This window comes from Papio anubis, chromosome 1, assembly GCF_008728515.1.
Source record: "Papio anubis isolate 15944 chromosome 1, Panubis1.0, whole genome shotgun sequence".
In the NCBI taxonomy this organism is placed as follows: domain Eukaryota; kingdom Metazoa; phylum Chordata; class Mammalia; order Primates; family Cercopithecidae; genus Papio; species Papio anubis.
Window position 1 is genome coordinate 189,452,706 of NC_044976.1, and position 26,936 is coordinate 189,479,641.

A 26,936-nucleotide genomic window follows, 5' to 3' on the forward strand; every position below is an offset into this window, starting at 1 on the left:
ACGTCATACCCTCCCGCCAAGGTTTGTGTTCTTCAATCTATTCCAATAATGACATCAAATCGGAAACACAATGTCTCCCACTCTCCTGCCTTTGATTTATCCAATTTGTTCCCTTTAACAATCCCATCTTTCTCCAAGTTAATGACAGAAACACAAAATGCTATCATTCTTTACATTGTTAACTCTGGGACAGTTTAATCAAAAGAGCTATGAGTATTTAGAAGTCTCAGGTATTACTGAAATGCATAGACATGATTCAAATATATACAAGAATGAGGAAAAGGGGTCCTTCAAATGTTATAATTTATTTCAGCTTCAGAAATACAGCTTCACATTTTCACAATAGGTACATGTGACCTTCAAGAATGATACAGGCTTTGAGATTTTTCTTCAAAAATTCCATTCTAAGAGTCCATATATCAGCATTAAGAAATCCTGAAAGTGCCAAGAAGACAGTGGAAAGTATCCGGCTCAGGTTAATTAAAGAATCAACAGAGAAGACAAGATTTTGCTTCTGTATATTCCTTCTTCAAAAAAAGCAAAAGAAAAATTTGACCCAAAAAAGGGAAAGTAAAATTAGACAAGCAAGCGAAACAAAAGCTGTTACATAGGAAATAAAACACAAATCAAGTAATAGTGGTGGAATTACTGGTTGGGGGGAATAATTTTTAACAAACTGGTAGCAGACAAGGCAAGAGGTTACAGTAATTTTTGTCATAATTTTAAAACATTTCATAATGAGCGAAGTTTAAGGAATTCAAGAGTAAAAATTAAAAAGAGATTAATGACTTGAGCTAAGCTATGTGTGAAACTTCCGACCAGAGGTGAGAAGTCTCACCAATATACCAGTATGAACAGGTCTTAAGACAAGCACTCCTCTTTGAGTTTCCTCTCTCTTGCTCTCACACATACACACACTTACATATATACAAAGACACACACACACACAAATAGCAGTGCATATATTACATATGCATCAAAAATATTCTAAAATTTTCACCTACACAGCATCACATAATTTTAAACATACCAATTAGACAGGATGAGTAAGAGTATCTAGAAGACACATTTGAGCTTTTTAGAACGTATAATGAGTGATCTGGTGAACTAATAATCATTTCTCCAAAATCATCTAGATTCACTTCCATTAACGTCTGAGCTCACAGCTAGTAGTCTTCTAATTGAAATGATACAAAACTCATGGCTTCAGACTCATACACTATCTTCTTTCATGCGTTCAACAGTGAGAGGCCTATTAGGCTTTATTCTTCATTCTGAGGAGATTCCTGTTACTTTCAAATAATTATGCCATTTGCCAAATGAAAAATGTTTACCTGAAAAAGGGGATGACCTACCTCCAAGTATTAGAGAGCTTCTCCCTTACATTTTCAGCAAATTTACTCAGAAAAATCCACTACTTTAATGTTGCTGTGTCCCTTTATTTTTTTTACTTCTACCATAGAGGAAAAATGACTATGTATATCAACTTAGCTTTTTAAGATTCAGCTCAGCAACCCAAAAATAATTTATAATTCCAATTAGAGATCTTAAAGATAGGTCTCCAGATTTTACTTCTTCCCCAAAAATATTGTCAAAGGTAATTCCTTCTTAGATAGAAGTGCTCTGGATTCAGATACAAATGTCTATGGACATAACCATGTTGCCATGGTAATTATGAGCTTTATACCTCTCAAAATGACAACAATCTGGAGTTAGAAAATGTTGTATCCTTCGTACATGTTATGAGAAATGAACCATTGTTACCACGTGTTATGGCAGATCATCCAAAGCTATCTGTTGTATTATCACAGTTTAAAAAATATCCTGATACTACACATACTAAGTACATGTATACATAGATATTTACAACCATACATATACATATATTTATATATATACACACAATGCACATACAATCACACTCATGCTTGTGGCATTTTAACGAGTATTTTTAAACCTACCTACTCAAATGGACATAAAATACACATACTTACAGAAACATATTTACTAGGTCCATATCATATACACAGAGACACATGCATAGAAAATGTGTTTGTACACAGAAAACATCAATGTGTATCACATACTGGTATTAGGTCCCATTTCATATTTGAGAATTATGGCTACGAAGTCTATACTAAAAAGTCACAAAATTAATCTATGTGACCACTTTTTACTTCTAAGTCCAGAAGGCTTATAGTTACATCACAGGAACTGGTTTCATTAATATACTTTAGAATAAAGTGAGTTTGTATTGGAACAAATAGGAAATTTGCTAATAAACAGACCCTACTTCTCGTCTATGTTATAAAACACGGCTAAAAGCAATATTCAGACGAGTAACCTTGGTAGATTTTTTAGAAATGCAATATACTTGTTCTGAATCAATACTATTTCAATAATCTGTCCATAATTGAGTAAATGGTTATTTTAATTAGTCATTATGCATGCAAGATTTAGCATGTGACAATAAAACTATATTTACCTATCAAATAAACATTTATAGTTTATTTTCCCAAATCCTAAAAACACTGAATTTTTAAATTATGCTAGACATGATAGAGCTACATCTATTGTGTTTACAATATCAGAGCAATCAGTTAAGAGGAAATTACACAAAAGATTAGAAATGGCATGGGAAACAGAAAGCTCATTAAGCTACATTCCCATCTTAAGGCCTGGTGTGCATGCTGCACGTCAACCTATGCACATCCTAGAGTTTCAGACTTCATTCAACATTGGCATCTCCTTTTAGCAGAATACAAACCCTTTGGGAAATGAGATTCATACTAATAATATGACATAGCACTGCAGCAAATTAAAATTCTCCAGTGTCACTGCTGAAATTCTAGAGTAGGCTGGGTTCTATTAGAAATAACTTAGGAGTAAAGAACAAAACTGTACCCACAAAGGTAGACAATTGGGGCGGTGCAACTGTGGGACTATAATCTAAAAGCAAATGCCAAAGATGACAAATGCCATTGTTTATTACCGCCTAAGATCAGTGGAAGGAAAATTGGAAAAAAAAATCTCCAATTTTTTTTTGACATGGTTTGTGCTGATCTAAGAACACACCAGTGGTTATTCACAATATTTTCCTTTAACAGAAGGAAAATTTTGAAATACAGCAAAACACAAAACCACATTTAGCACAAAGCCAAACCCTGAAGTATATAATCTGTTAGCTGCCTATTTTAGAGAATTCAAAGGAAGAAGCAAAGGGAATCCTAAAAACAAGAAGTTTTATAAAAATATCTCACTGAAGATTATTTGTTTTACTATGGATGTTTGCTTAACATTTTTTCCATTTAGCTGAGACACTATTTTTAAAATGTAGTATGTATCTTGCACATTGGTTCCATTCACAAAGAGTTAACTTTTTTCCCCAGTTTGGGGTTTGGGGTGAGATACGAGAGGATTTAGGATTGTGATGTTTTTATACAATCACTTGTAACCTTAAAAGTTGAAATGACCTTTAGGTAAATCTTGTATTTTGTGATTTTTACCAATTATAAATGGGCTAGCCATAAGCCTTTAGAAGAAGGTCAATACAACACCACTCAACATAGCAAGTTCTCTTTTTAATAATGGTTAAAAGTTTTTACTTTATGAGTATCTGCTCTGGGTATAAACTACACAGGAAATGAAAGTTAAGTTAACATACAAATCATGTTTGCTACTTTCAAAGGGAGACATTTCAGTTGGTGAAACCTGATTTACTTCTGTAGAATATGAAATAGCGTCATGGGACACCCATACTCAGTGAATACTTGCTCTGCTGTCTGGGAACAGTTAGCACACAAAAATTCCAGTTGGCTTCTGGCTCTTTCCTACATGTGAATCATCCAGTCCTAAGTAGTCCAAAATGTAGCCTCAATACTGAACTATTAACCCCCAGGCTAAACTGTTCTGGTAAATTTTAGAAATCTTAAGAAATTGCAAATTTGCTTTAGATTTCGATGTTTCAGTACCCTTTTCTGGAGTGGCCTGGATAGGGACTTTGAAATACTACAACTGTAAAAGTGTGAGCTCTGCTCTTATCCCATGTCATCTTCTACTGACTTCATTTCAGGAAGCATTCTTTAAATGTGATTATCCCATAGCCTCAAGATTTATTAAGAAAGCCTCTAATGGATACAAAGTTACACTGAACCTGTTTCAAAGGTAGGATAAATTCTTACATATCAGGATTACAAATTAGCATGTAAAGAGTGATTTTTTTCTCCAACCAAAATAATAATAGTAAAACTGGAGTTAGTATCAAAGTGTAGTTAGCTATGCCAAAAATTAGAGCAAATAGAAAAGTAAACATTATCCATGTCAGCCTTCAATGTAATCCACCATGAGGTTAATATAAGTAAAGAAAAAAATTACATTTTTCCCAACACTTCTAGAGATGTGATATTTTGCTTCTTCCTTGAACTCTGAAACTAATTAGCCAAATGTATTGACTGATTAACAAAAAAAGAAGCTTTTATTCACTGTTGCATATGCTTCTAGCATGAAGCAAAACACATTGGAATGAGGAGAAGCTCTTCAGAGCAAACAGTGCAGACTTTTCCTTTGCAAACTACCTCGTGCTTCTGGAAAAGTTTATTCTTAAGGAGTCCTAATTTTAAAAAATCACTTCCCAGCAGTCTTATGACATAAAAAGGAAGAAAAGAGGAGCTAAATAGGCAATTATGGAGTAGGTAGTAGCATTCAAGGTAGACAACAGAATTACTCTCATCCTAAACAGAATGTGGGAAAAGAAATATGTATGGCTTAGGTCTAAGCCCACTATCTCATATTTGAATAATTATATTTCATGAGCTACCTGGTAGATAGCCTAGAAAACTTGTCCAAAGCAATTTCAAATATATGCCATGGTAGGCAAATGATCCCCAAAGTATAGGGCTGCTATACAAACCTACCTTGGTCAGCACAACATATAAAGCCGCTAAAGGTCAGCAGTTTTCAAGTCAAACCCTGAAGGTTTGACGTACCATGAGCAATGAAGATGAGTGATGAACGCATTAGTAAAACTGGTTACTTGCCTACTGATGTCCACACATGCGACTACTCATGATTTACTGCAATGGTTATCAAATATGTTGCTTTCGCATAATTCATTAGTGATTAATTGCCATGCCAGACACTTCATTTAGTCTAACAGGGAGGATTCTAGTGGGCGGATTATAGTGGGACGAGTTGGTGATGGGGGTGGTCTCCGGCTAGAAAGAGAGAAAGAGAAAGGTAAAGAAACAAGTAGAACATCTAGCAGAACATTGTTCCAAGGACACTGAGAAAGAGCCATTACACACATGCTCATGCACATACAGGCCAGCAGAAGTGGTTACGATCTGTAATGATTTTAACATTGTCACCTTTCATTTATCTAGTAGTTTTAATGAAAATTACGTATTTTTTCATATGCAAATCTTTCTCAAAACTGAAGTCATTCCTTCTAATATTAATAAGAAATATGAAACTATTTGAAAGCCATCTGAAACATACTGCACATATCTTAGCCAATATAATATAATAATTACATAGAATGAACTCAGGAACTAATAAAGTATATTGTTTCAGACAATGATGGTTTTTGAATTTTTATTTCTCACATATAATTTTCCTCTTCTTTTTCTTTCAGGATATTATCACTTCTCATTGCCCTTATAACTTTCTCCAGTTTGTTCTATATTATGCTTGTAATTTGCAGAGCACTAAAAATCAGAAAAGCAAGGCTTTAGAGTTCTCTGTAGCAAGTGTAAATAGGCTTAGTGTGAGTGCCTGTTTAAATTGCAGGAGCTCTCGTTCCTATTTTGGGTCTTAAAGATTTTAGTATTACTAATAGTAGTATTACTCACTTTCTAGTTGGCAGTGATGTTTCTGGTAGCTGAGTTTACTGAGCAAACGTACTTGAGATAATGAAATATTACTGTATTTGAGAGTCTCAACATTACTAAGCAATATTATTTATTACTTATTATTATATTATTTATTCCTCAAGCTTCTACATTTATTTACTGAATATATTAATAAGTTTTTTAGTGTATTTGTGTACTTGACTTCATATGTGGTATCTTGGGTAGTCACTTTATACCCCCACAAATTTGACAAAGTCTATAAATTGAAATGTTTCTTTTTGATAAAACTCTGCAACTGATTTTTTCAGAAAGACTCCTTCTGGAATTATAGTCATAAAATTTTCTTCTGTATTAGAAACTCTAAATTGATCAAATTGAATGTCCTTTCTCAGGTATGAAGAAGTAAAGTTAGAAAAATGTAAGAAAGCAATTATGAAATGTTGATGAAAAATCATGGAACTATAAAATTAAATTACACAGTCAAGGAAAAATCAAAGCAGAAGAGATATTGTTGATTAATGGTGAAAACATTAACGATTTAGGCACAAACTCATAGATATTAGTAGAGTTCCTTTTACCTCATGCACTTGAAAAATGGTTAAGAGGCTTTAAAGGAAATCTTTCATTAGGGAGGGGCAAAGCACTGGAATTACAGGTATGAGCCATGGTACCCAGCCTTATTTTCATTTAAAATGGCCATATATGTTTAACTTATGTCCTGAATCTTGAATCTGCATAATTTTCATCTTTGATATGAAGTTTCTGAAGGCCACAGGTCATACCCACTGAACTTGTTTCATACATGTAATTACATTCTCAGTGTCATTTTGGTCATCTTCTGAGACTACTAATTAATCATTCAGGACTTACTTCAGTGAAGTCTTCTCTGACCTGCCTTCCCCTCTCCTGATACAGTTGTTCGTACAGTATCTCAACAAATCTCTATTATTAGTCATCACACTGAACTCTAATTAGGCTCTATTATCTTCACTGATTAGAAATGAGCTATGTCTTAATCATCTTCATGTAACTGCAGTATCTAGCTCACTGCTTGTCATTCAGTCACTGAATGTTTGATAACTGAATGAAAGAAAGTTCCTCCTAGAATCAAGAAATAACTAATGAATGCTTGTGATATCCATTGGTCTTATAAATACAAGGATATTTGTGAGTAAATCATGGCCATAGCAAAAAAAAAAAAAAAAAAAAAAAAAGTAGCTAAAGTGACATGTAGGATTGATATCTTTAGCGACTCTAAAGTATCTGACTGCTCAGTTCTTTAGTAGATATTTGGAATAAATACCAAATAATAAGCCTCCTGCCCTCAGGGAGTTTGACAAATAATCATGTACCCTATGGAAATATATTCTTAGCAATTAACCAGTTGGCTGGTGGGAGGAGAGAAATGGCCAGAATTTGAACTTTAAGGAGGGAAATTCTACCAGAAGTTTTGATAATGGAATTAATTAGGGGATTTCATTAAATTAAAAAGTTGATTTTAGACTACAAATTCAGTGAGAAGTAGGATACAGCATGGCATGATGGATTGGAAATCATTTCATGAATATGTAATAGCTTGTATCAAGGCTTGTAGCCAAGAGAGAAAGGAATGAAACTGACTTCTCTTTTGATGCTTTTGTTCTTGGCTTAACTGTTATTCCTCAGTCCTTCTGGACCATCCCATAGTTTTCCCCACTTCCTCTGCCTTCCTCTATTACTTCATGTTTGTGTCTCTCATAGCAAGTAACCCTGTTTGTGATTATGTATTTATTTATTAGATTATTACCAGTGCCCCCCAAATAGATTCAAAATTCCTTGAGAAAAGAGACTACATATTTTGCGTTTATTACATATATTCAGCATTTGGTACAATGTGATTAGAAGGCAGTGGTTAAGTATTTGTTGAATAATGGACAAATGAAGAAATGACTGAAAAGTGCCTAAACAAGATGTTTAACTAGGCTAGAGTTTAGGCTAGATCAAGGTGAGTAGGTCTAGTGAGGCCAAGGATGCTACACTTTTAAGGCATTTGTCAGAAGCTTATGTATGGGTACTATGTTTACATAGAAAGAGTCCTGGATCAGAAGTTAGAAAATGTGGAGTCTAGCTCCAGTTGCCAAATTGTACAATCAGACTAGATGATCTATGTCAAGACTTCCAGTTATATATTGCAGAGATTATTTATTGAGCATCTAATATGTGGACTGCCTCATGCTACATGACTTTAAAGAGCTCAGCATCTATTCAGAATGGAAGATGAGTGGAATAAAACAAATATGCAAGTAGCTTTGTTATAGTACTCCATTTTAAGTGGAAAAATAGGGCGAAATTTTATAATTCGGAGTCTGAGAATACACTCTGGGAAGTCTGAAAATACAATAATGTGGTCAAAGTAATGGCAAACATGATTGTAACTGCTGCATATAAAACTTGGAAGTAAGGGAATGTAGGTCTATAATGAGTGAAACTGGAACTTAAATGATGGTGACTGAAGGGAAGAATTCAATGGTGTGGATAGAGAATAGAAAGACTTAAGTACTCTTATGGCACAGTAAATTCTCATTAATATCTGCTTTAATCCTTGGACGATGTGGCTGGGACAAGAGGACAATAGTAGTAGGCAGTTGCAGAAAGAAGTCAGGACAGGAGATGAGGAGAACATATGGTTCTGCTATATGCCAGGTCTATTGTTAGTCTTATTCACTACCATGTCCCATAACTTAGCATGGCCTGTGGTTCATAGTATTGTTTTTTCCCAAATCAATCAATCAATCAGGATAACTTATTCATTATGAGCCCTTTAAGGATGTCCCTAGGGACATGCATTCAATAGGCACTGCATAGCTAGATGGTGAATTAATAATTAAAAGAATAAAAGATAAAATGTTCATGTTCTCTCAAAGTAACTATGATATCTTGGAAATATGCCTAGTTTCAGTTAAAGGAACCCATATATGTACTTAGTAATTAAAAATCCTAAAGAGCTCCTCACTAACCCTTGCAGAAGAAATAAGCATTTTATTTATTTTTTTCTAAAACAATAACAAAAATCTGTATGTACAACCCTACTAGAAAGCAATTCAGGGTGAATTTTCTTAATATGCAATGCTAAGATGTTTGCCAACTTCAACACCAGAAAACATTTAAAGTTTACTGTTAAAGTTCATTTCATTGGTCCAGCTTCTAACCATTCAAAGAGTTTCCAAAGACATTCACCTCACAAGACAGTTTGTTTTGGGGAAAGCAAAGTTATTGTTTTGTACTAAATTTTCCTCAGTTGCTTTGTTTAGTGATGAGCTTCGTTAAGTAAGGCATTATATTGAAATGGAGCATCTTGTATCACTTAGTATTTATTGAAACACTGTGTTGTATGTGGGCGGTTTATGGTTACATAGAAGAGCCAAGTTTCTTCTTTCAAATCAAAGGGAAAGATGTAATACTTGAAGTTGTATTTGTAGCTGCAGGGATGGACTGTTTGCAGTATTGCGGACAATGACAAATTTTGTAAGAAAGTCAAATGCTCATGCAGGGTGGGTGGCATTGTGGGGGAGAAACTGGCTTTACCGATAAGAGAGAAGAATGCATCATTGTTTTCTTGCCTTATTTTATTGTCTTTTAAGAATAGAAGAACTAAAATTTCATCTGCTCTTCTTTGGATTAGCTGGTCCTGAGTGTTCATGATAAGAGGCCCATTTTAACAGGAGTTAAGGGAGACCTCAATAGGGCAAACTGCTTCCGTGTATCAGTTTGTGGGGTGGGTGTGAAAACCACCTTTCCTCTAGCTTCTTGCCTCCAGCTAGCATAATACTGATTTGTGAAATGGATTGGTCTTTCTGTCCCTGCCCTTATTTCTCCTTAGGATGGGAAGCAGGAATTATCTGACTGGTAAATGTGTAAGCCAGAATGGGCCTATGTAGCTCATTCTTCTTCCGTTCCTATGCTTGCACTAAGATCTCATGACTTCCAGTGCAGAATTCTTTCTATTGGGCAGTTAGATTGACATGCTCTAGGCAATGGTTCTCAAATTGGATCTTGCATCAGAATTCCCCGGAAGCCTTGTTAAAACACAGCTTGCTGGGTGCCACCCAACGTTTCTAATGGGGTAGGATATTTCTAACAAGTTCCCACATGCTGCTGGTCCTGGGATTATGCTTTGAAACCACTGCTCAGTAAAAAAAAAGATTTTTACTTTGCTTTATTAGCAATTCAATTTACTTGCCAGGTAAAGTAAAAACAAAAAGAGAAAGTGCTGGAAAATCTTAAGAAGGATGAAGAAATATTGTGGAAACACTTTGATACCTTTGGGAATTAGACTTAAGCATGGGTGAAAGCAGTTTTAGCCTTATGTTGTAAAGACCAAGATACTGTACTATAGTGTTTGTTGTTGTTGTTGTTAGTCATTACCAGAAGAATAACTACTACTTGCTTAGGGAAGCTTGTATTTGCTTAGGAAAATAAATAGAAGGTAAGCATCTCTAAATGTGCATTCCAAATTCTAATCTTTGGAGAGGGTAGGATTGAAGTCCAACATAATTAGTTAGGTGGACCCAAATTAAAAGAAAGGCTTCAAAAAGATATACAAAGACTGACATTTTTAGAGAAGATATCTGCTTAAAAGGGTAGTTATTTGCATTAAAAGGATATGCAATAGCTTCTTTTACACTGCAAGTTTTACTTATAAATTATAATTGAAAGTTTAAAATATAACTCTCAAAATTCAGTTTACATACATCTAGGATCAAGGGAGAGTTATACATCCCAAGTTTCCAAGGGCCACTAGAATCTGATATCAACTTGCCTACCATTTTTTAACTTATTTATGATTAAAAAAACGAAGGGTTTTATCTACAAAAACCATTTTCTGTGTTTTTAGGAATTGAAATGCTTTACTTCTCAATGACCCTCTTGAATCATTTAATGCTTGCATCTTTTTTTTTTTTTTTTAAGTTTTAGGTGTGCATGCATATCTTATCATCTGAACAATATTCAAAACCTTCTATGAACCGAGATTACTCCTACACCTCTTGCAGCTTTCCGTAGCACCTGCTGAGGGCAGTGTCCCAAGTGGTAGATCAATGAGTGTGAATGGGCCCAAAGATAAATTGGGTCGGAGCACACCTCTAGGTAAAATGGAAGGCAGCTATGATGAAGGACCCCTACTTCTTCTTGTGAATGTCTGCTCTAAGAGAACAAACTTTGGGACATTGTATTTTAAATTTCAGCAATGTATTTGCATTCTACTTCTCATTTTGGGCATTTATTTAACAAATAGGTTTTACATATCTAGAAGGTATGAGGCTAAAGTCAGAAAAATGCTGTAACAGTCATGATTTTGTCCACATGGAAGATAATATTTTGTAATTTACTGTAAGAAATACTATAGGGTGCTATTCAGCATATTTTTGGAATTTTTGGCTTTAGTAACAGAATGAGCCAATACTATACAAGAGTAGTTTACAGTAGATGCTGGAAAGAACACAGAACTTGGAGCCCACTTAAAGGATTTAAGGAATTCTCTAATATGATTATTGCTGTGTATTAGAGCCAGCATTTCTTTCCCCTGTGAAAATGAACCCATGATTTTATAATGTATGTCATTGGGAAAATATGAATCAACTCATGGAATTTGAAATCAGAACATAGGGAGAAAAATAGTTCACAATTTTTTGATGATACAAACATACAATTTTTTGATGAAGGTAATATCCTGTATAAATTAGCCTCTGAAATAAATGGTAATATAATCTGCTTTGTCACACGTTCTTTACATTGTCCTACATATCTGACTTGGATTTCACCCATACGTACGGTGCCTAATATAACCACTTCTGTGGTTGTGGCAGAAAAGCATCTTAAAGGATGATTTACCCACATTAACTCTGCTCAGGTTTACGATTTGTAGAAAGAATTTTACAACATTCACTCAGGCAAGCTTTTCAATATAATAGAACAAGAAAGTGTGTTTAAATTGGTTTTTAAAATAAGTATCGGGCTTGTTCCAAAATAAATTTTGATTGAGGCTTGCAAGTCAATTCCTTTTATATTCCTTCATCCCCTCAGTAAGCCCTACTTATGTGCTAGGTACTGTGTTAAGAGGTAGAGACAGAAATAAAGACAGTCACTGCCCAGAAGTAGTTTCTTATTGAGATGGAGAGAGACAAGTTAACATGACCACAGTAGGATTATGATAAAATAGTTGCTTCGGGAGTTTCAGAAACACCTGGAGTCCTAGCTTAGAGTTGGAAGGAGGATGAGAGGTTGGAAGGACTTCCAGAAAGCAGAGAAAGTTAAGGGGACTAGCATTCCAGGAACAGAAAAGGTATGTGCAAAGGAAAGAAAGCCAGAAAGTACTGAAGTTTGAGAAATCAAGGGTTGTCTTATTCTTTATCACAAATACCAAATGACTTCCTTTGTCCCAAGTCCTAATAAAGTCATGAGACAGGTAACACAGAGGATTTTTAGTTGTATTAAAATATGATTTCTAAAAAGCATTACTTTGAGATTAACTTTTAAGTATTTTGGCCTTTGTACTATATCGTTGAGAAGATAAACTGGGGGGAGGAAAGAGCTAAAAGAAACAAAGAACCGCAGAGCAGCAGAAGGCAAGAGGGATACAGTGTGAGAAAGCATGCAGAGAAAGGAAGTGGTTTTACAGAGATTTACAAGTGATTTTGTTTTCCTTTGCTCCTTCCTTCCCTCCTTTTCTCCTTTCCTGCCCCTTCCCTCCTTCCCTCCTTTCTTCCTATCTCCCTTCCATCCCCCCTCCTTTCTCTCTTATTCCTAAAGAGACCTCCAGAAACTTATGTGCTCTAGAAAACTACTCCCACTGATGGTGAATGGGGTAAACCTTTTTCTGATCCGTCTCGTCACTCCCACTTCAGGTACCAGGAGAGGGGGAGGCCAACTGCCATCATTTAGGGGAAGGAGGAGGCAAGAAAGGAGGTGCTGAGAACTAGCTACTGGGAGAGGCAGACACTGCTTCTGAGAAGGAGGAGGAATTCAGGAGGAAGAAGGAAAAAGAAGAAAGGATAGGGAGGAAAAAGGCAACACTTCAAATCTCTATATGACTGTACAATTCATTTCTGCTTTGGGAAGATGGAAAAAACTTTTTGTCGCTTTCTGAGAGACAGCAAGAACCCTTCAAGCATGGGGATGTGACTTGGGGTAACTATGTAACTAGAAACACTGATAGAAAAATAACCTTTCCTATTCCTTTTATTTTTTTTAACAACAGCAACAAAAAAGAGCATGAGGAATTTGAAGACTGAGAGATGAGTTGTGTAGCATCAACATTTTCTTTCTGCCTGACCTTAATACCTGATGAATTAAAAGGTCAGTTTTAAGTGCACCACATGATAGGCTTCTGTCACTTCTATTTGCCCAGGTGGCAAATATGAAGAAAAAGAATTACCATTTATTAATCATCCCAGTTTTTTTTTTTCAATCCAGCAGGAGGAGCTCTAACATGCTTTAGAGCTCAAATTTTAAAAACAAAAATTTTTAAAGCAAACAGAGAAAAACAGAGAGGCATTATGCCTTGCAGGCTGCCATGTCAGTGAACAAATATGTGACTAAGTCCAATTAAATGCTTCGTGAGAAGCCAAGGAAGCCAAGCAATGATACTCGTGGAGACAGAACAGCCCACATTTCCTCCCTTCCACGAGCCTCCTCTTTCTGATGCAGTTAAGATGGGACTGGTCTGCAGTATTAGCTCTTACAAAAGAGGGAGCAAAAGGGTGATTTCTGGGCAAGACTAGATGTAATTCTTTTCCTCTGAACATGTCATATTGTTTCTAAATGAGTCTTTGACACTGGCTCAAGAATTTGAAACGCATTTAAAAACAGAATTTTCATTGTTGGTTGAAGGCAGTATGAAACTCCTAAAGGTTCCGTCACTTCTACTCAGTGGCTTGTCAGATGCTTTTTTTAAATGAGAGAAATGCTGTGTTTGTAAAAATTGGTGCTAAAAGGGTAAAGAATCATATGTCCCCTGGGCCATGTAAAGAGTCTGCAGAAAGAATTAGGGCTTTCTAACACACACACACATAAACTGGAACACAAAGAATTTACTCAAGAACAGTGAGGAGTATATGAATTTAACAGTTATGGGATTTTTAGGGTAAGCCTTTCCATTTTGGACAGTGTTGTAAGGGCGGAATAGATGAGTAGGCCTATAAGATGATCAGAATTACTTAACATGAAGGAAATTTTCAACCAATCCGTTTTAATCTCTTGCCAACAAGAAGTCAAACTTTTGTTTTACACCTTAATGGTATGCCCACATTTTAAATTTTTATACAAGCTCCTACAGAAACTTTAACTAGACCAATTCAGACCAAAAGTCACTAAATAAAGCTAGTCTAGACGGAAAATCTATGAAAACCATATGTCTTTTAGGCATCTGTCTTACAAAAACTACCATCATCCTGGAGAAATTGTTCACAAAATATGCTTTTAGGAAAACACTGCTGTACTGACCATGGAGGCTGTACTTAAGAAGACGGCTGAACTTGGAAAGAGTAAAACCAAAATGTTTATAAATGAAAGGCTCTCATTTTCACATACATCTAACTGCCTGTAAACATTACTGAAAGGATGGGCCAAGCAGATATCATTTATCTTACCATTATTCTAGAAGAGATCAAAAAAGTTTACAGTTTTGTTCCTCCTCACTACTACAGAACATTAGACCAGGGGATCTCAAAGCAACCCTGTTCTCACCCACAGAGAACTGTTTTGAATAATGTTGTACGTGGATGAGGCCAATAAACCAGAACATTTTCTTCTGATTATTACCTCATCCTGCTGGCCTGCCAAACACAGCTAGCAGGCAAGTGTTCGATATAAGTAACCAGAGGAAGACTGTTCTGTATAATTGGGTGTAGGGATCATCTGAGAGACAAGGGAGCTCAGAAGGACTAGGGTAGAGAGGAAGGGCGCAATGACAATGCAGTAAAAAGGAATATTCTAAAATCTTGCTTTTCCAATTCAACATTGCTTTCTGAACAGAAGACAATGGTCAGTGCTACCTTCAGTATTCTAGGTACATAATGTTTCATCTTAAAATGCATTTTAATTTTAATAAGTGGTAAGCAATCCACAGAAAAGAAATATAAATGCAAACTTTCATGACAAAAATAACATTCTAACTGAAAACTGTGAAGAGCAATGGAGCCTATGAAAGTATTTATGAACTGCAAAGATTATTTGTAATCCTCTAGAATATTTTACTGAAACTTCTTTCTCTGCAGGAAGGGAGACTTTGGAACAATTCAGTAGCAATAATTATTGGCATGAGTAACTCCATGCGTTTTTCAGTCACCTAGAAGGTTGTGAATGAACAATAGACATCAAATAGCCACATATGGCAAAAAAGTCCTAAGTTGGAAGAGGAAAATACCAGGAAAAAAAAAGTAATCTATAAGATGTAATCAATTATACACCAAAGTTTTAAGCAAACACCAGAAACACTATTTCAATGTGTTATTCAAAGATGTTGTGCTTTAAAATCAATTTTCAATGTAAGTATGAGTTTTCAGGCATTAATTATTAAGATAGTGATGGAGTAATTTAGAGTGTTTGAAATATTAAAATGAATCGAGCAATTATATCAACATCCCTCATTAAAGATTCCAAACTGAACTATAGAACATTGAAGTAAGCTAATCATAGTCTACTGATGAATCGCAGGGGTTTTTCTGGTCCATTCATCTTAGTCCTAAGTGGTACTATTGTTAGAACTAAAACTGTAAGTCTATTTTCATGCAAATCATATGCAAAGCACAGATTTTATTTTGACTTTAGACCCAGGTATTTGGCGGGAAATTACTACAGTGGTTTTTCTAGTTAACACATTTACTAATGTTTCCTTAATTTTTCCACCCCAACAGGCAATAATTAAGGTGGAATTTGCCTCACATGAAGTTTTATTATTTTAGTTATTAAAATATTTTCCAACACTACTGAGAAGCAAAAAGCATTTCTCGTTGTTTTAAAAAATAAGTAGACATTTTCCTCAGTTTTTATAGCTTTTCCTCAGTGAATGGTGTAATAGTGAGAGTAGTGGGGCAGACTTTCTGGTGTAGGCCCTTGAGCATGATGCTACTTAAGGGTAGATTTACTTGAGGGAAAAATTTCATTCACTCTTAAAATTGACTTTGAGAATTATCCTAATATAAACAAAAAAATACACATGGTACAGAATGTATCTTACATAAATACCGATTCCTGAGTGGAACAATTTCATTGCAGACTCTCTGGACTGCCAAATGCCTTCAAAAGGCTTTCCCATCTCCTATTCTCATAAGAGGTCTCATTCTAGATGAGATATACACTAATCTTTTGAGATAAATGAAATACTGCAAATGAATGTTATATATTTAAGTATACAGACCAACAGTAAATTTAGATAATGTTGCCTCACGAAAATCTGAAACCAAATACTGGTAATATTTACATGATGGAAGCAAGTGGTATATTTGATTGTAAAATAAGACCATTTCCCAAGTCATATTTAAAGCAGCACAATGCCTTCTCATACTGCCTTATTTTCTCTTAGTTTCAAAATTACCATAGAAGCTTAGGGATTCTCCTGTGGGGGTGTATTTAGTTTGTGGCTATCCAGACCTTTAGCTTATTCTCTCTCTTAGTTGGTACATTAGCCCTTCTACCAAAGAAGCAGGAAAGGAATGGGGCTTATTTCTAAATTTCATATTAACTTGCACATTTAAGATGAGTACTTATACCTTTTCCTGTTTTCTAATATTTAAATTAATTCCCAATAGGAGAAAAAGTTGACTTTATGAACATTTGGAACTTTACATGTCTCTAAGCAACTGAAATTAGGAAGACCCTACCTTGCTATGGATTATGAGTGATTGCAAATTTTGCTACTTGCCATTTTGACTTAACATATTTTCAGATCGTTGGATGGAATGTATTCTTTCTACGATTCACATGAGCTGATAACTTTGACCAGAAAATAGGAGTGGGCATTTCCTAGTGCTTATAGGAATAGTTAAAAAATAATTCAAGAAATTAGAGTATTTGCTATTTGTGGTTTTTGCCTATGGTGTGGTTGTGATGCCTGAAAAGGAGCCACAGGGCAAAAAGTGCCATGAGGAGACTGCCTAAATACCTAGTAGCTTTAGACTTTTTGCCTTGTGTAGGAGTTCTTTCTTGGTCAGAGTTGCCATGGGATCTAAACTTGATATAAATACTTAAATAATGTGGCATCAATGCACATGTAAATTCTATCAAATCTAATTCCTTTCAACACTGCCCTCCCATCCCCCACGTTTAAAATATTGGCTACACCAAAAGTGTAATAGTTTTTTGGCAACAGCATTTGGTAAGCCAGATGGATTTAATTTGGCAACTTAAGGGTGTAAATATGTGTTTAGATTCAGAGGTTCCCCCAGACAACACTTAACAATACATTGGCAATAGTAAGCTAAAGGATTTCAAAGTCGAGTGTTTTAAAATTCTACCTTTGAGCAGCAATAAAGGCAGGCAAAAGCCATCAAACCATCAGCTAAATCCTCAATGTTTTTCTTATATTGCTGGAGATATGCATGTAAGGAACGTTTCTGAGTGAAAGATGCAGCATTTACGATTTCATTTTTAATTTCCTGGCTCTTATTGGCTAAAGTAACTCTAGTAAACGTTATTTAAATTTTGCTTCTAGGCCTGGTGCGGTGGCTCATGGTTGTAATCCCAGCACTTTGGGAGGGTGAGGTGGATCACCTGAGGTCAGGAGTTCGAGACCAAGCTGGACAACATGGTGAAACCCCATCTGTACTCAAAATACAAAAATTAGCTGAACATGGTGGTGCATGCCTGTAATCCCAGCTACTCAGGAGGCTGAGGCAGGAGAATCGCTTGAACCCGGGAGGCAAGGGTTGCAGTGAGCCGAGATCACGCCACTGCACTCCAGGCTGGGTGATAGAGACTGCGTTTCAAAAAAAAAAAAAAAAAATGCTTCCAATCTTTCACAGAAAGAAGGAAGAAGCCCCCAGGAGTCCTTTCTTCTAATTTGTTGCTTGGATAAAATTTAGAGGTGAAAGAGCTATGAACAATGTCACACCATGAATCATTGAAGTCGTTAAAAACATACCATTTAACAATAACTGTCTGAATGTGAAGGTTTCCCTGTAAAAATCATTCTTTTCTTACAATGAGGGAAACAAAAAAGTGCAGTGATGAAATAGAAGTACTAGCTTGTGTGTCGTCTACAAGTCTGTATCTGCTTACACTGGGCAAAACTTTTTTTTTAAACCCCCTTTCTTTCAGCTAACATTAACTTGTATATAGGAACATTCAGCAGATTCCAACTGGTGACAATTTGCTGCTGACTGCTCACAGGAAGAATAATAATCCTTTACTGTGCATTTTTCACTGGCCAGTGGCTTCTCTGCCAGACTCCTGTCTTGGCTGTTTTCCTCTATCAGTCAGGTGAAACTCAGGGCAGGGCTGGGTCCCCTGAAACTCAGGAAGGCTTTCCCTGTAATGGGTGAAGCTTCGACAATTTAGAGTCCCAAAGAGAACAATGACAGGGCTATTTGCTATTATTTGTCATGGGATGTGGAAGCAGTTGTGTTTAGTTAGCTTAATGCCAGTTACCAGTGGGCTAACAGCAGCATATTGTTATATTTACTGCTGCCTGTCTGCATTTATGTTACTTGTACTTTGCCTCATGTAGATCCTTTCTTATTTTCCTTTTCCTTTTACCCTCTTACAACATAGGATGTTTGGAAGAGTGAGATAAGGGACACATTGAAAACAGAAAGGCAATCTGAAGGCTACCTTGACACATCTGCAAAGCTCCCAGATTCTGACTTTCACAACACTTGCATTCTGTTTCTGGGCCTTGCCTAAACAGACTGCCAGTCATCCGAACCGTGGCAGGATGGAGATGTTTGTGTAAAGTAGACTCAAGTTTGCAAGACTCAAGAAGGAAACCACCAAACTAATTTTACTTTCACTTAAACTAGATTGAAACCAAGACTTGAAGAATTAAAAACTTTGACATTAACCATTGATTCACTCCAATGAAATAATTGTGGTATAGCCAGAATCATGGTGAAATTGGAATGAGGCTTTTGATGGGATTTTTAATTGAGGCACTTATATTAAATTGGACATTTTCTTTAGTGAACAGCATGTGGCCAAAATTCTATTTTCATGAAAGTATATTAAGCATCATGATAACTCATATTAAACCTGCAACAAATGATTAACGACATTTAGAGATTTCAAAACAAATGAGATGCCTTAAATATTAAGAATCAAAAAGAACACCTCAAAGTTGTTCCTATTCTTAGTAATTATACTTAAAAAAATCTTTCCTTGCTTTTAAAGCCAGTTGCTAAAAATAAAAACTGTTCCCTGAAAAATCAGAATACCCAATGATAAATTTATGTATTTGTTTTTTAAAGGGGTGAGAAAAATAGAAAGCTCCTGGCTGACATCAGAAGTCACAAGATGAGTTCCTCGTTTGTCCAAATGACATTCAGCTGCTAAAAGAAGTCAGACTTTTAGAGGGCTGTTGAGGAGAGAGTAAGTCAGGAGGTTTTCAGTACATGACTGCAGGGGAATCAGACACAGGCTAGTCACTTAAGTTGCTTAATTGTCCGTGTACCCTTAGCCCACGACTTCAGGGCTCAGCAGCTTCATCCTTCATGGCACCAAACCTTGATTTAAGGGATTCAAAGACACACTCATAAGAATCATGAATTTGTCCTTACGCAAAATTTGGGGGACTGGCTAAAAAACCAAAACAAAACAAGGAGATCTTATCCCTAAGTGAAAGGGACTTTATATTAATTATCAATTATAACAATATATAAAATACGTAAAAGAGATATAGCACTGCAAGTCATCAAGGTCAAACATTTAAAACAAAATTAAACTAAATTATAAGGAGGATTAAATGGCTTTTGTCTTTGTAAATAAAAGAATGTGTGTGCATTGATTGCCTATGTAGAAGGATTTATAAATCTTTTGGCATGGTCTATTTGTAATAAATTACTGAAAATGTGGGATTACGATGAAACTCTTAAAGTGTGCCACAGAAGTCAAAGAAGCCACCTAAGTCATTGGATGGGCATGAGTGACACACTCTGGAATCATCTTGATGCTACTTTGGGGCTGCCCTTGCAGGGTGGGACATCAGCTTCACTGAGGGGCTCACCAGAGACTCCTTCAAGGGAGCATTCCTTGCTTTCCATGTTGTGTTTATGTCATTTTGATGAGCCGAAGTAAAAGCCAAACCCTTTTGAATGATTCGGTTTTGTCTTTTTAAAGAGACATCATCATACTTGGTGAACAAGGGTGGTCAAAAAAAGTACTTATATTTTTCAGCTTTTTTTTAGCTTGGAATGTTGAGTGATGAGGTAAAAAAAAAAAAAAAAAAAAAAGTTTCTTCTTCCTCGGTTGGAGACCCTTCCTCCCACCCTTATCCCCTTTTGACCATTGCAAAATAGCTTAATCCAGGGAAAGGGAAGAAGACAAATGAGTGAAATAATGCCAGAGTTAGTTATTGCCAGGAAAAACACACTCGGACTCAGTTAATTTGTTCTGTTAATGTCAAAGACTGTGATTCCCAATTAACTAATTTTAAGAAGCTATATCTGAAAGTAGTTACATCAGCTCTAGAGTTAATGTATGATGAAGATCAGGATCTTCAATTAAGAGAATAGGGACCCTAAAGAGGTGGTGATGTCTGTTTAAGATCATCTTGTTAAGTAAATACACACGGGACTGGATTTTCAAACAGCGTTTAGCCCCTTCAGAGAAGTTGAGTGGAGGTGAGAGGGGAGGGGACAATCCAGATATTTTCGCAATAGAAAATGTTCCACAAATCACTGATTTGTGTATACTCAACTTACTAATGACAGAAGCATACATACTAGTGAGTCTCTTTGGGATAGAGATGCTTCTCTAGTTCAAGTGGAATTAATTAAAACAGGCGTGTAGTTTGCAATATTTCCAGCTCCCTCACTGAAAGGCTCCATACACAGAAACCAGAACAGCTTGAGCAGCTGAGAAAAGCTGGGCCAAAAATGACTCCACCACCTCTCTCCTTCCTCTCCTTTTATACTGGAATGGAAAGATACAATTTTATATACATATATATATTAAAAGCAGGACACTCATGGTTTCTGTACAATGTAAGTGCTTTCATTACCTTTGAATGGGGTTAACATAAAAGTATATATGCTATTAAAAGTCAAGATCATAACTTGCTAATGAAGTCATGAATTATCCAGAAGAAAACTATGCACGAGCACATGCTGAATGGTAGAATCTCTTGTCTCTAAAAGTTCAGTTATTGCCTTTGTCATATTAAAGCCCAACAGGGAGCTGGCGGGACACCTTTTGTGCTGTCTTGTCATGTTATAGGTTTCCAGTTTCAGATACAAAAGGAGAAAGAGCCCTTAAGAAAGTAAAAAACTTGAAAAAACAAATCAGACTTCCTTCTCTGAAAGCAAAGGGTTGTTTTCCCAGAGATGATGGATAATGGCATTTCAACTTTCTAAGTTTTTGATAGAGAAAATGGAGGCAAATCACAGAGGAGAAATAGAATATACTAAACAAACAGAATATGGTAAAGTTTCAACAAGCGCTTCTCTCAATTTTTTTCTTTCTCTCGTTCTCTCTTCTTTTTCTCCTTCTTTCATTTTTTGAAATCTTAAACCCCATTTCTGGCTTGTATTTGGTAGGATTCCTGCTCTGACTTTTATTGAAAACAGACTTTATGTGGTCAGAACTCTCCATCTAAAGCTGGGTTTAACAGGCATGGGGATCCTGACAGAGTCTTTCTTGCTCTCTCTCAGGTGACCACCCTCCCAGCCCCCTTCCCCAGGATTTCCCTCCCAAAGCGCTGAACCAGCACAGAAACTTGAAGGCTCAGCACAAAACCACCAACTTTCCTCTTTTACACTGTACTCTCATTTCTGTTTTAAATTTGGGACTCTTTGCACGGCCAGATCAAGTAAAGTCTGGTTCTAACTTGAGAGTATTCTAGAAATTTCAAATAAGGCAACTGTCATCCTATAAATTCCCTAATGCAGTCTCATTAAGCCCTGCTGCCCATGCACCGGCCATCCAGCTCGGGCTACTCATTCTCGTTTGGCTGCCTCGTGCGTGTGAGCTGGAAAATACCAACGGCAGCTCCACCCTACTTAATAAGTCAGTTTAGCATTCAAAAGTTGATTTTTCTGAAGGGTACTAGCAAGCCAGCTCATCTGAAACCCACAGGTAAAGCAGTCAAGCAAGCAGGCAGAACATGCATGTTCATTCCCAAGCACAGGCACTACCAGGTTGCTCTGGTTTCTTCTCATAGCTAGACAGACAAAAGTAGCTCCTGCATGGGACTCCAGCCTTCCCATTCTAACTCTTCCTCTTCCAATGGCCTCAATACCTTCCTGGTACAATGGCAGACACTTTCCCAGTCAATTTGAGGTTTTCTAAAATAATAAATTGGATCTTGCTTGTAGCAAGGCTCAATGCTGAAATTCATGCTTTTTACATGGAAGGGAATTTTTTTGAATACTACAGTGCAGTGGTTCTCATGTGGAGAGGAATTTTACTCCCCTAAGGGACACTGGGAGTGTCTACAGATATTTTTAGTGGTCACAGCTGGGGAGTGCAACTGAAATCTAGAGGGTGGAGGCGAGGGATGCTGCTAAACATCTTATAATCCACAGGACAGCTCCTCACAACAAAAACGTCAGTACTGATGAGGTTGAGAAACCCTGGGGTCATGGTCAGGAAACGGCTCTGGAAGCCGACTGCATGGGATTAAAGTCCAGCTCCACTAGACACTCGCTGAGCAGCCTTGGGCAACCTGTTTAACCTCACTGCCGCATCTGTAAAATGTGGATAATAACCTATTTGTTATGAGCTTTAAACAAAAAATGTATATTAGGGCAATGCCTAGTAATATTGAGAGCACAATAAATGTTGGCTGTTGCTATTACTATTATTACTGGAAATTTAGCACCATTCCAAATAATTTATAAGCCAAGTCTATTGAATTTAGAGAAAAAAAATTGGATTGAGAGTATATATATATCCTCTTTGCTTAGGACTAAAATAACAGTGGTAACAACTGTAGTCTTTACAGTGTATCAAACTCTTTCAAATACCTCATGTCATATGATCTGGAGAACAACTTTATTGAATTCTCCCTGTTTCATAGAAAAAGAACTTCCGTCTCAGAGTTAAATGAGTTGCCCAAGACCTTCAGTAGGAACCCAGGTCTTCTGATTGTAAATCTCGTGCTTATTCTTGCTGTACCACCCTCTGTGTACTAGTTTAAGATCCCTCTTCTTCTCTTCATTATACTCAACAACATGAAGATCAAAATAAAACGTAAGTGTCACAATCAGTTGGCAAGGTGGCTCAGGCTGCAGGGGTGGGTAGAAGTCACATCTGTTTTCATGATTTGTCTAAAGTCAGATAGTCCTTCATGGAGTATATAAATATTTTAATTCCCTGAATTGAATTTTAAAAAAATTAACTTTATGTATGGGCTAATTTTCTTTCCTCTTTATATTTCTGATTTTGAGGGGGAAAAAACCTTAGTACTTTATACCTTAAAAGTCTCTGATTATATTCATTGTGTATATTTTGACTGTAAGTGTATGAAGGTGAGACTACAGCTCCAACTATGTATGTTTCTAGGTCCATTATTTATTAGCTGTATTGTTTCACAATTAAGCCTGAAAATCCACTTACAATTGTCAACATGTATTATTCAAATGTACAATGATCTATCTTATATATGATTAGTGACTGTATACAACAGTCATGCCTATATTAAAATACCTGTGTGTAGGTTTTAAAAAAACAATTGCAGATCGATCAGCCAGATTTATTCGGTCTATGTGAAAATTGGTAAAACTGGGTATAAGGATCACATTTCAGAAGGCAGATGGATAAAATTCTCTAAGTCAGTGGTTTTCTAGAATTCTTTTGGTAATGGAGAAGGCAAGACCTTAGTCCATGGAACTCACATGACCTATAGAACATACGGCTTGCTACAATCCTCCATAACTCTTTTGTTTCAGAGTCCTCAAATTCTCCCAATAGCTGCCAAAATGTCATTCATTGGGACCCAGTGTTCTTTAGTCCTATTTAGTTTGTGCCAGTTGATAAATGAGAAATTTCAATGATCACAAGTGATTTTTAAATGGCATAACAGGGTTGGCAATTTTCCTATAGTCTCTGTTCATTGTGAAAACTGCAAACACGTACGATAAGATCTTTGCAATTTTCTCTTTCAAATAAATTTTGTCTGTCATTCTATGAGAAGAGAACCAAGCCACACCACCACCCGAATTTCTGCTCCATGCCTTACCTTGGGACACTGGGTGGGGCCCTCGTGGGCCTAGATGGAACTTGTGGAGGGGCTCCGAAGGAGTCACTGCTGCTGGGGAAAGGAGGTAATGGGCCTGGACGGAATGGGACTGGGGGAGCCCCAGAGTGAGGGCCTGGAGAGGGAATGGCAGGAGCTGGTCCTCGGCCAGATGTGGGCCTTGTGAGGGGAGCACTTAGTGTTGGCCTCCTTTGGGTTGTGGGACTTGGAGGAGGTGACCTGAGGAAAAAGAGAAATCATAGTTTGCTCACTCCTCCTTTCTGTCTGAATTAATCTCTAAAAATGTTTTGTAACTTCCTGCTTTTTTAAAATTATTTTTGGACTGAATAAGTCAGGTTCGTGTTATGAAAGTCAAAGGTATAAAAGGGTAAATGGAGAAAAGTAAGTTTTCCTCTCCCTACCCCTTCACTCTGTTGAAACAACCATAGAAGTTTCCTGTGCATCTTTTTAAACTGTATTCTACATTTCTGTAAGTATATATTTTCTCTCTATATATATAAATTGCTTTTCTGTATATCATAGAACACAGTGTTCTACAACCGCCTTTTTTTTTTTTTTTTTTGAGGCAGAGTCTCGTTCTGTCACCCAGGCTGGAGTGCAGTGGCATGATCTCAGCTCACTGCAACCTCTGACTCCTGAATTCAAGCAATTCTCCTGCCTCAGCCTCCTGAATAGCTGGGATCACAGGCGTGCATCACCACCCCCAGCTAATTTTTGTATTCTTAGTAGAGACAGTTTTTCACTATGTTGGCCAGTCTGGTCTCAAACTCCTGACATCAGGTGATCCACCTGCCTCGGCCTCCCAAAGTGCTGGGATTACAGGTGTGAGCCACCGTGCCCAGCCTACAACCTCCTTTTTTTTTTTTTTTTTTAAGCTTCCCATTAACTGGATTATCTTTTCATTTTAGGACCTAGTAGAACTGTCTTGTTCTTTTTAGTGACTATATAACATTCCATCGTGAGGATGCACTGTGCTGCATTTTGAAGGGAGTTAGTATAATCTGATCCTTACTCCTGAATGTAAATATCTTTTCCTTTTTTTCTGTAGCTCCATCTTGGTTTAGGAAAGCACTCTCAGAAAATATCAGACAAGCGTGGCAGGCTTGGGGTTGTGGGGCCATCTTCTTACCTGCGAGAGTGCTGTATCCAGGAATCATCCACTGGAGGGGGTGCCGGAGTGGACACGGTGGCCGTGCTGATGTCCCCAATTATCCCAAGGGCTTCTTTTAGGGCTTGGTACATTCGTAGCATCTCATCCCGGCGCTGAGCCTGCTCAGCAGATTCCTCCATCAGAGTATTTTGGTCCTCTGAAGAATACAGCTGTGCTAGGAGCTCTGAATTTATGAAATCTTTAACCTGTCAGATCACCACAGAGAAATATAAATGGGAATAAATGAATGACTGAGTGGAGGTAGAAACACGGCTGTGGCACAATCTGGACAAAGTCCACCAAAGTCTGCCCGGGCAAAAGTGAAGCACCAAGCATCTGTTTACTCTTATTTTGTCTCTATTCCCAGTACCGGTGACAGTAACAGTTTCCCTCTGTCTTCTGACTGTCGACACTGAAGGATGATAAAGATGAGTAGAAGAAGGCCAAACCCGACCATCAGCAGAACAGGGCCTACTGGCTTTGTGAGCATGTCACAGTATTGTCTGGAGCTGTTTGGCTTATAGAAGAGGGAAGGTACTATGAGGTAAGCAGCAGTATTTTCAACAGAAAACAGTGATGTGAAGAAACCTATGTAATCACACATTTTCCATTCCTTGGCATTCGCAGTCCTTTCCCTAGCTTTTACCAAAATCACTGGAAAATTACTGAGATGCCAAGTTTCAATGTTGTCTCAAAAGTGAAATTAGCACCAGTAAGTGAATATTTATTAAATATAGAATCTTATATAACTATGCAGGTTGATTTATAAACAACTCAAAGAGATGCACTCTGTTTTCCAGAAGTTTACAATACAAGTTAGTTAACAGTGATGAGGACTGACATGAGGTTACATAGTTAGCTAATATATAAAAACAAACTAAAGTGTGAACACTGTGTGGGAGTCTCAGGGGAGGGGCATTTTGTTGCAGGATGAAAATGGAGAGGATGAATATGGTGCACAACACTGAGGGTGGGAGCGCCGGCCACTGTATCTCATCAACTCTAAGACACCAGTGATTTTAAGAAACACTTCTATCGTATGTGCCATTAAGACAAAAAAAACCCAAAAAACAAAAATACCACCAATCAAACTATGACAGGATGTCAAGATGCCATTGAGTGTAAGATGCACTTTCATTTCAGAAATATTAAATAAACAGAAGTGAATGTGAGAATCGATGAAGTATGGTATATACCAAGTGGCTTCACAAGTTATATGACAATTCTCATCACACACTGAGGAAACATGTATTAGTATTTCAGTTTTATAGATACAGAAACAAGTTCTGAGAATTTAAGTATCTTGCGCTAGGTCACACAGCATTCAGTTGAATCCAGAATCTTCTGACTTGAAGTCCAGTGCCCATTCCCTTACCGCATTATCTCACTGTGATTGAGTGCTTAGAAAAGTAAATTTTTGTTTAAGCATCATTATTTTACAGTGGTGCAGCAATTAACTTAAGCCTAGTAAAAATAAACCAGTTTGAATTTTTCAGTTTCTCTGTTACATGAGAAAGCTAACTCTTATCTAGACTCATGAATATCTTTAAGAAAG

The 26,936-nt window shown here is 36.8% G+C and overlaps 1 protein-coding gene and 1 non-coding gene across 12 annotated transcripts in view; one reads left to right on the forward strand and one right to left on the reverse strand.

The window, feature by feature from the left end:
• LOC100998560 overlaps window positions 1–26,936 on the forward strand; it is a 53,836-nt gene that overhangs the window by 17,285 nt on the left and 9,615 nt on the right. For all 3 annotated transcript variants that reach the window (XR_002520296.2, XR_001897715.3, XR_004181959.1), the window contains exon 2: window positions 25,749–25,925. This is a non-coding gene — a transcript (uncharacterized LOC100998560). The remainder of the gene's footprint in view (window positions 1–25,748; window positions 25,926–26,936) is intronic.
• DNM3 (dynamin 3) overlaps window positions 1–26,936 on the reverse strand; it is a 566,482-nt gene that overhangs the window by 5,288 nt on the left and 534,258 nt on the right. For 2 of the 9 annotated variants that reach the window (XM_031662792.1, XM_031662783.1), the window contains 3 exons: window positions 25,361–25,587; window positions 24,214–24,450; window positions 1,101–5,213 (listed from right to left, as the gene is read on the reverse strand). In XM_031662792.1, the coding sequence (XP_031518652.1) occupies window positions 5,144–5,213; window positions 24,214–24,450; window positions 25,361–25,587 (534 nt within the window). In that variant the 3' untranslated portion in view covers window positions 1,101–5,143. Of the gene's footprint in view, window positions 1–285; window positions 5,214–19,249; window positions 19,541–24,213; window positions 24,451–25,360; window positions 25,588–26,936 lie in introns of those variants that run through there. The other 7 variants (XM_031662795.1, XM_031662789.1, XM_031662793.1 and 4 more) reach the window with 5 other exon arrangements.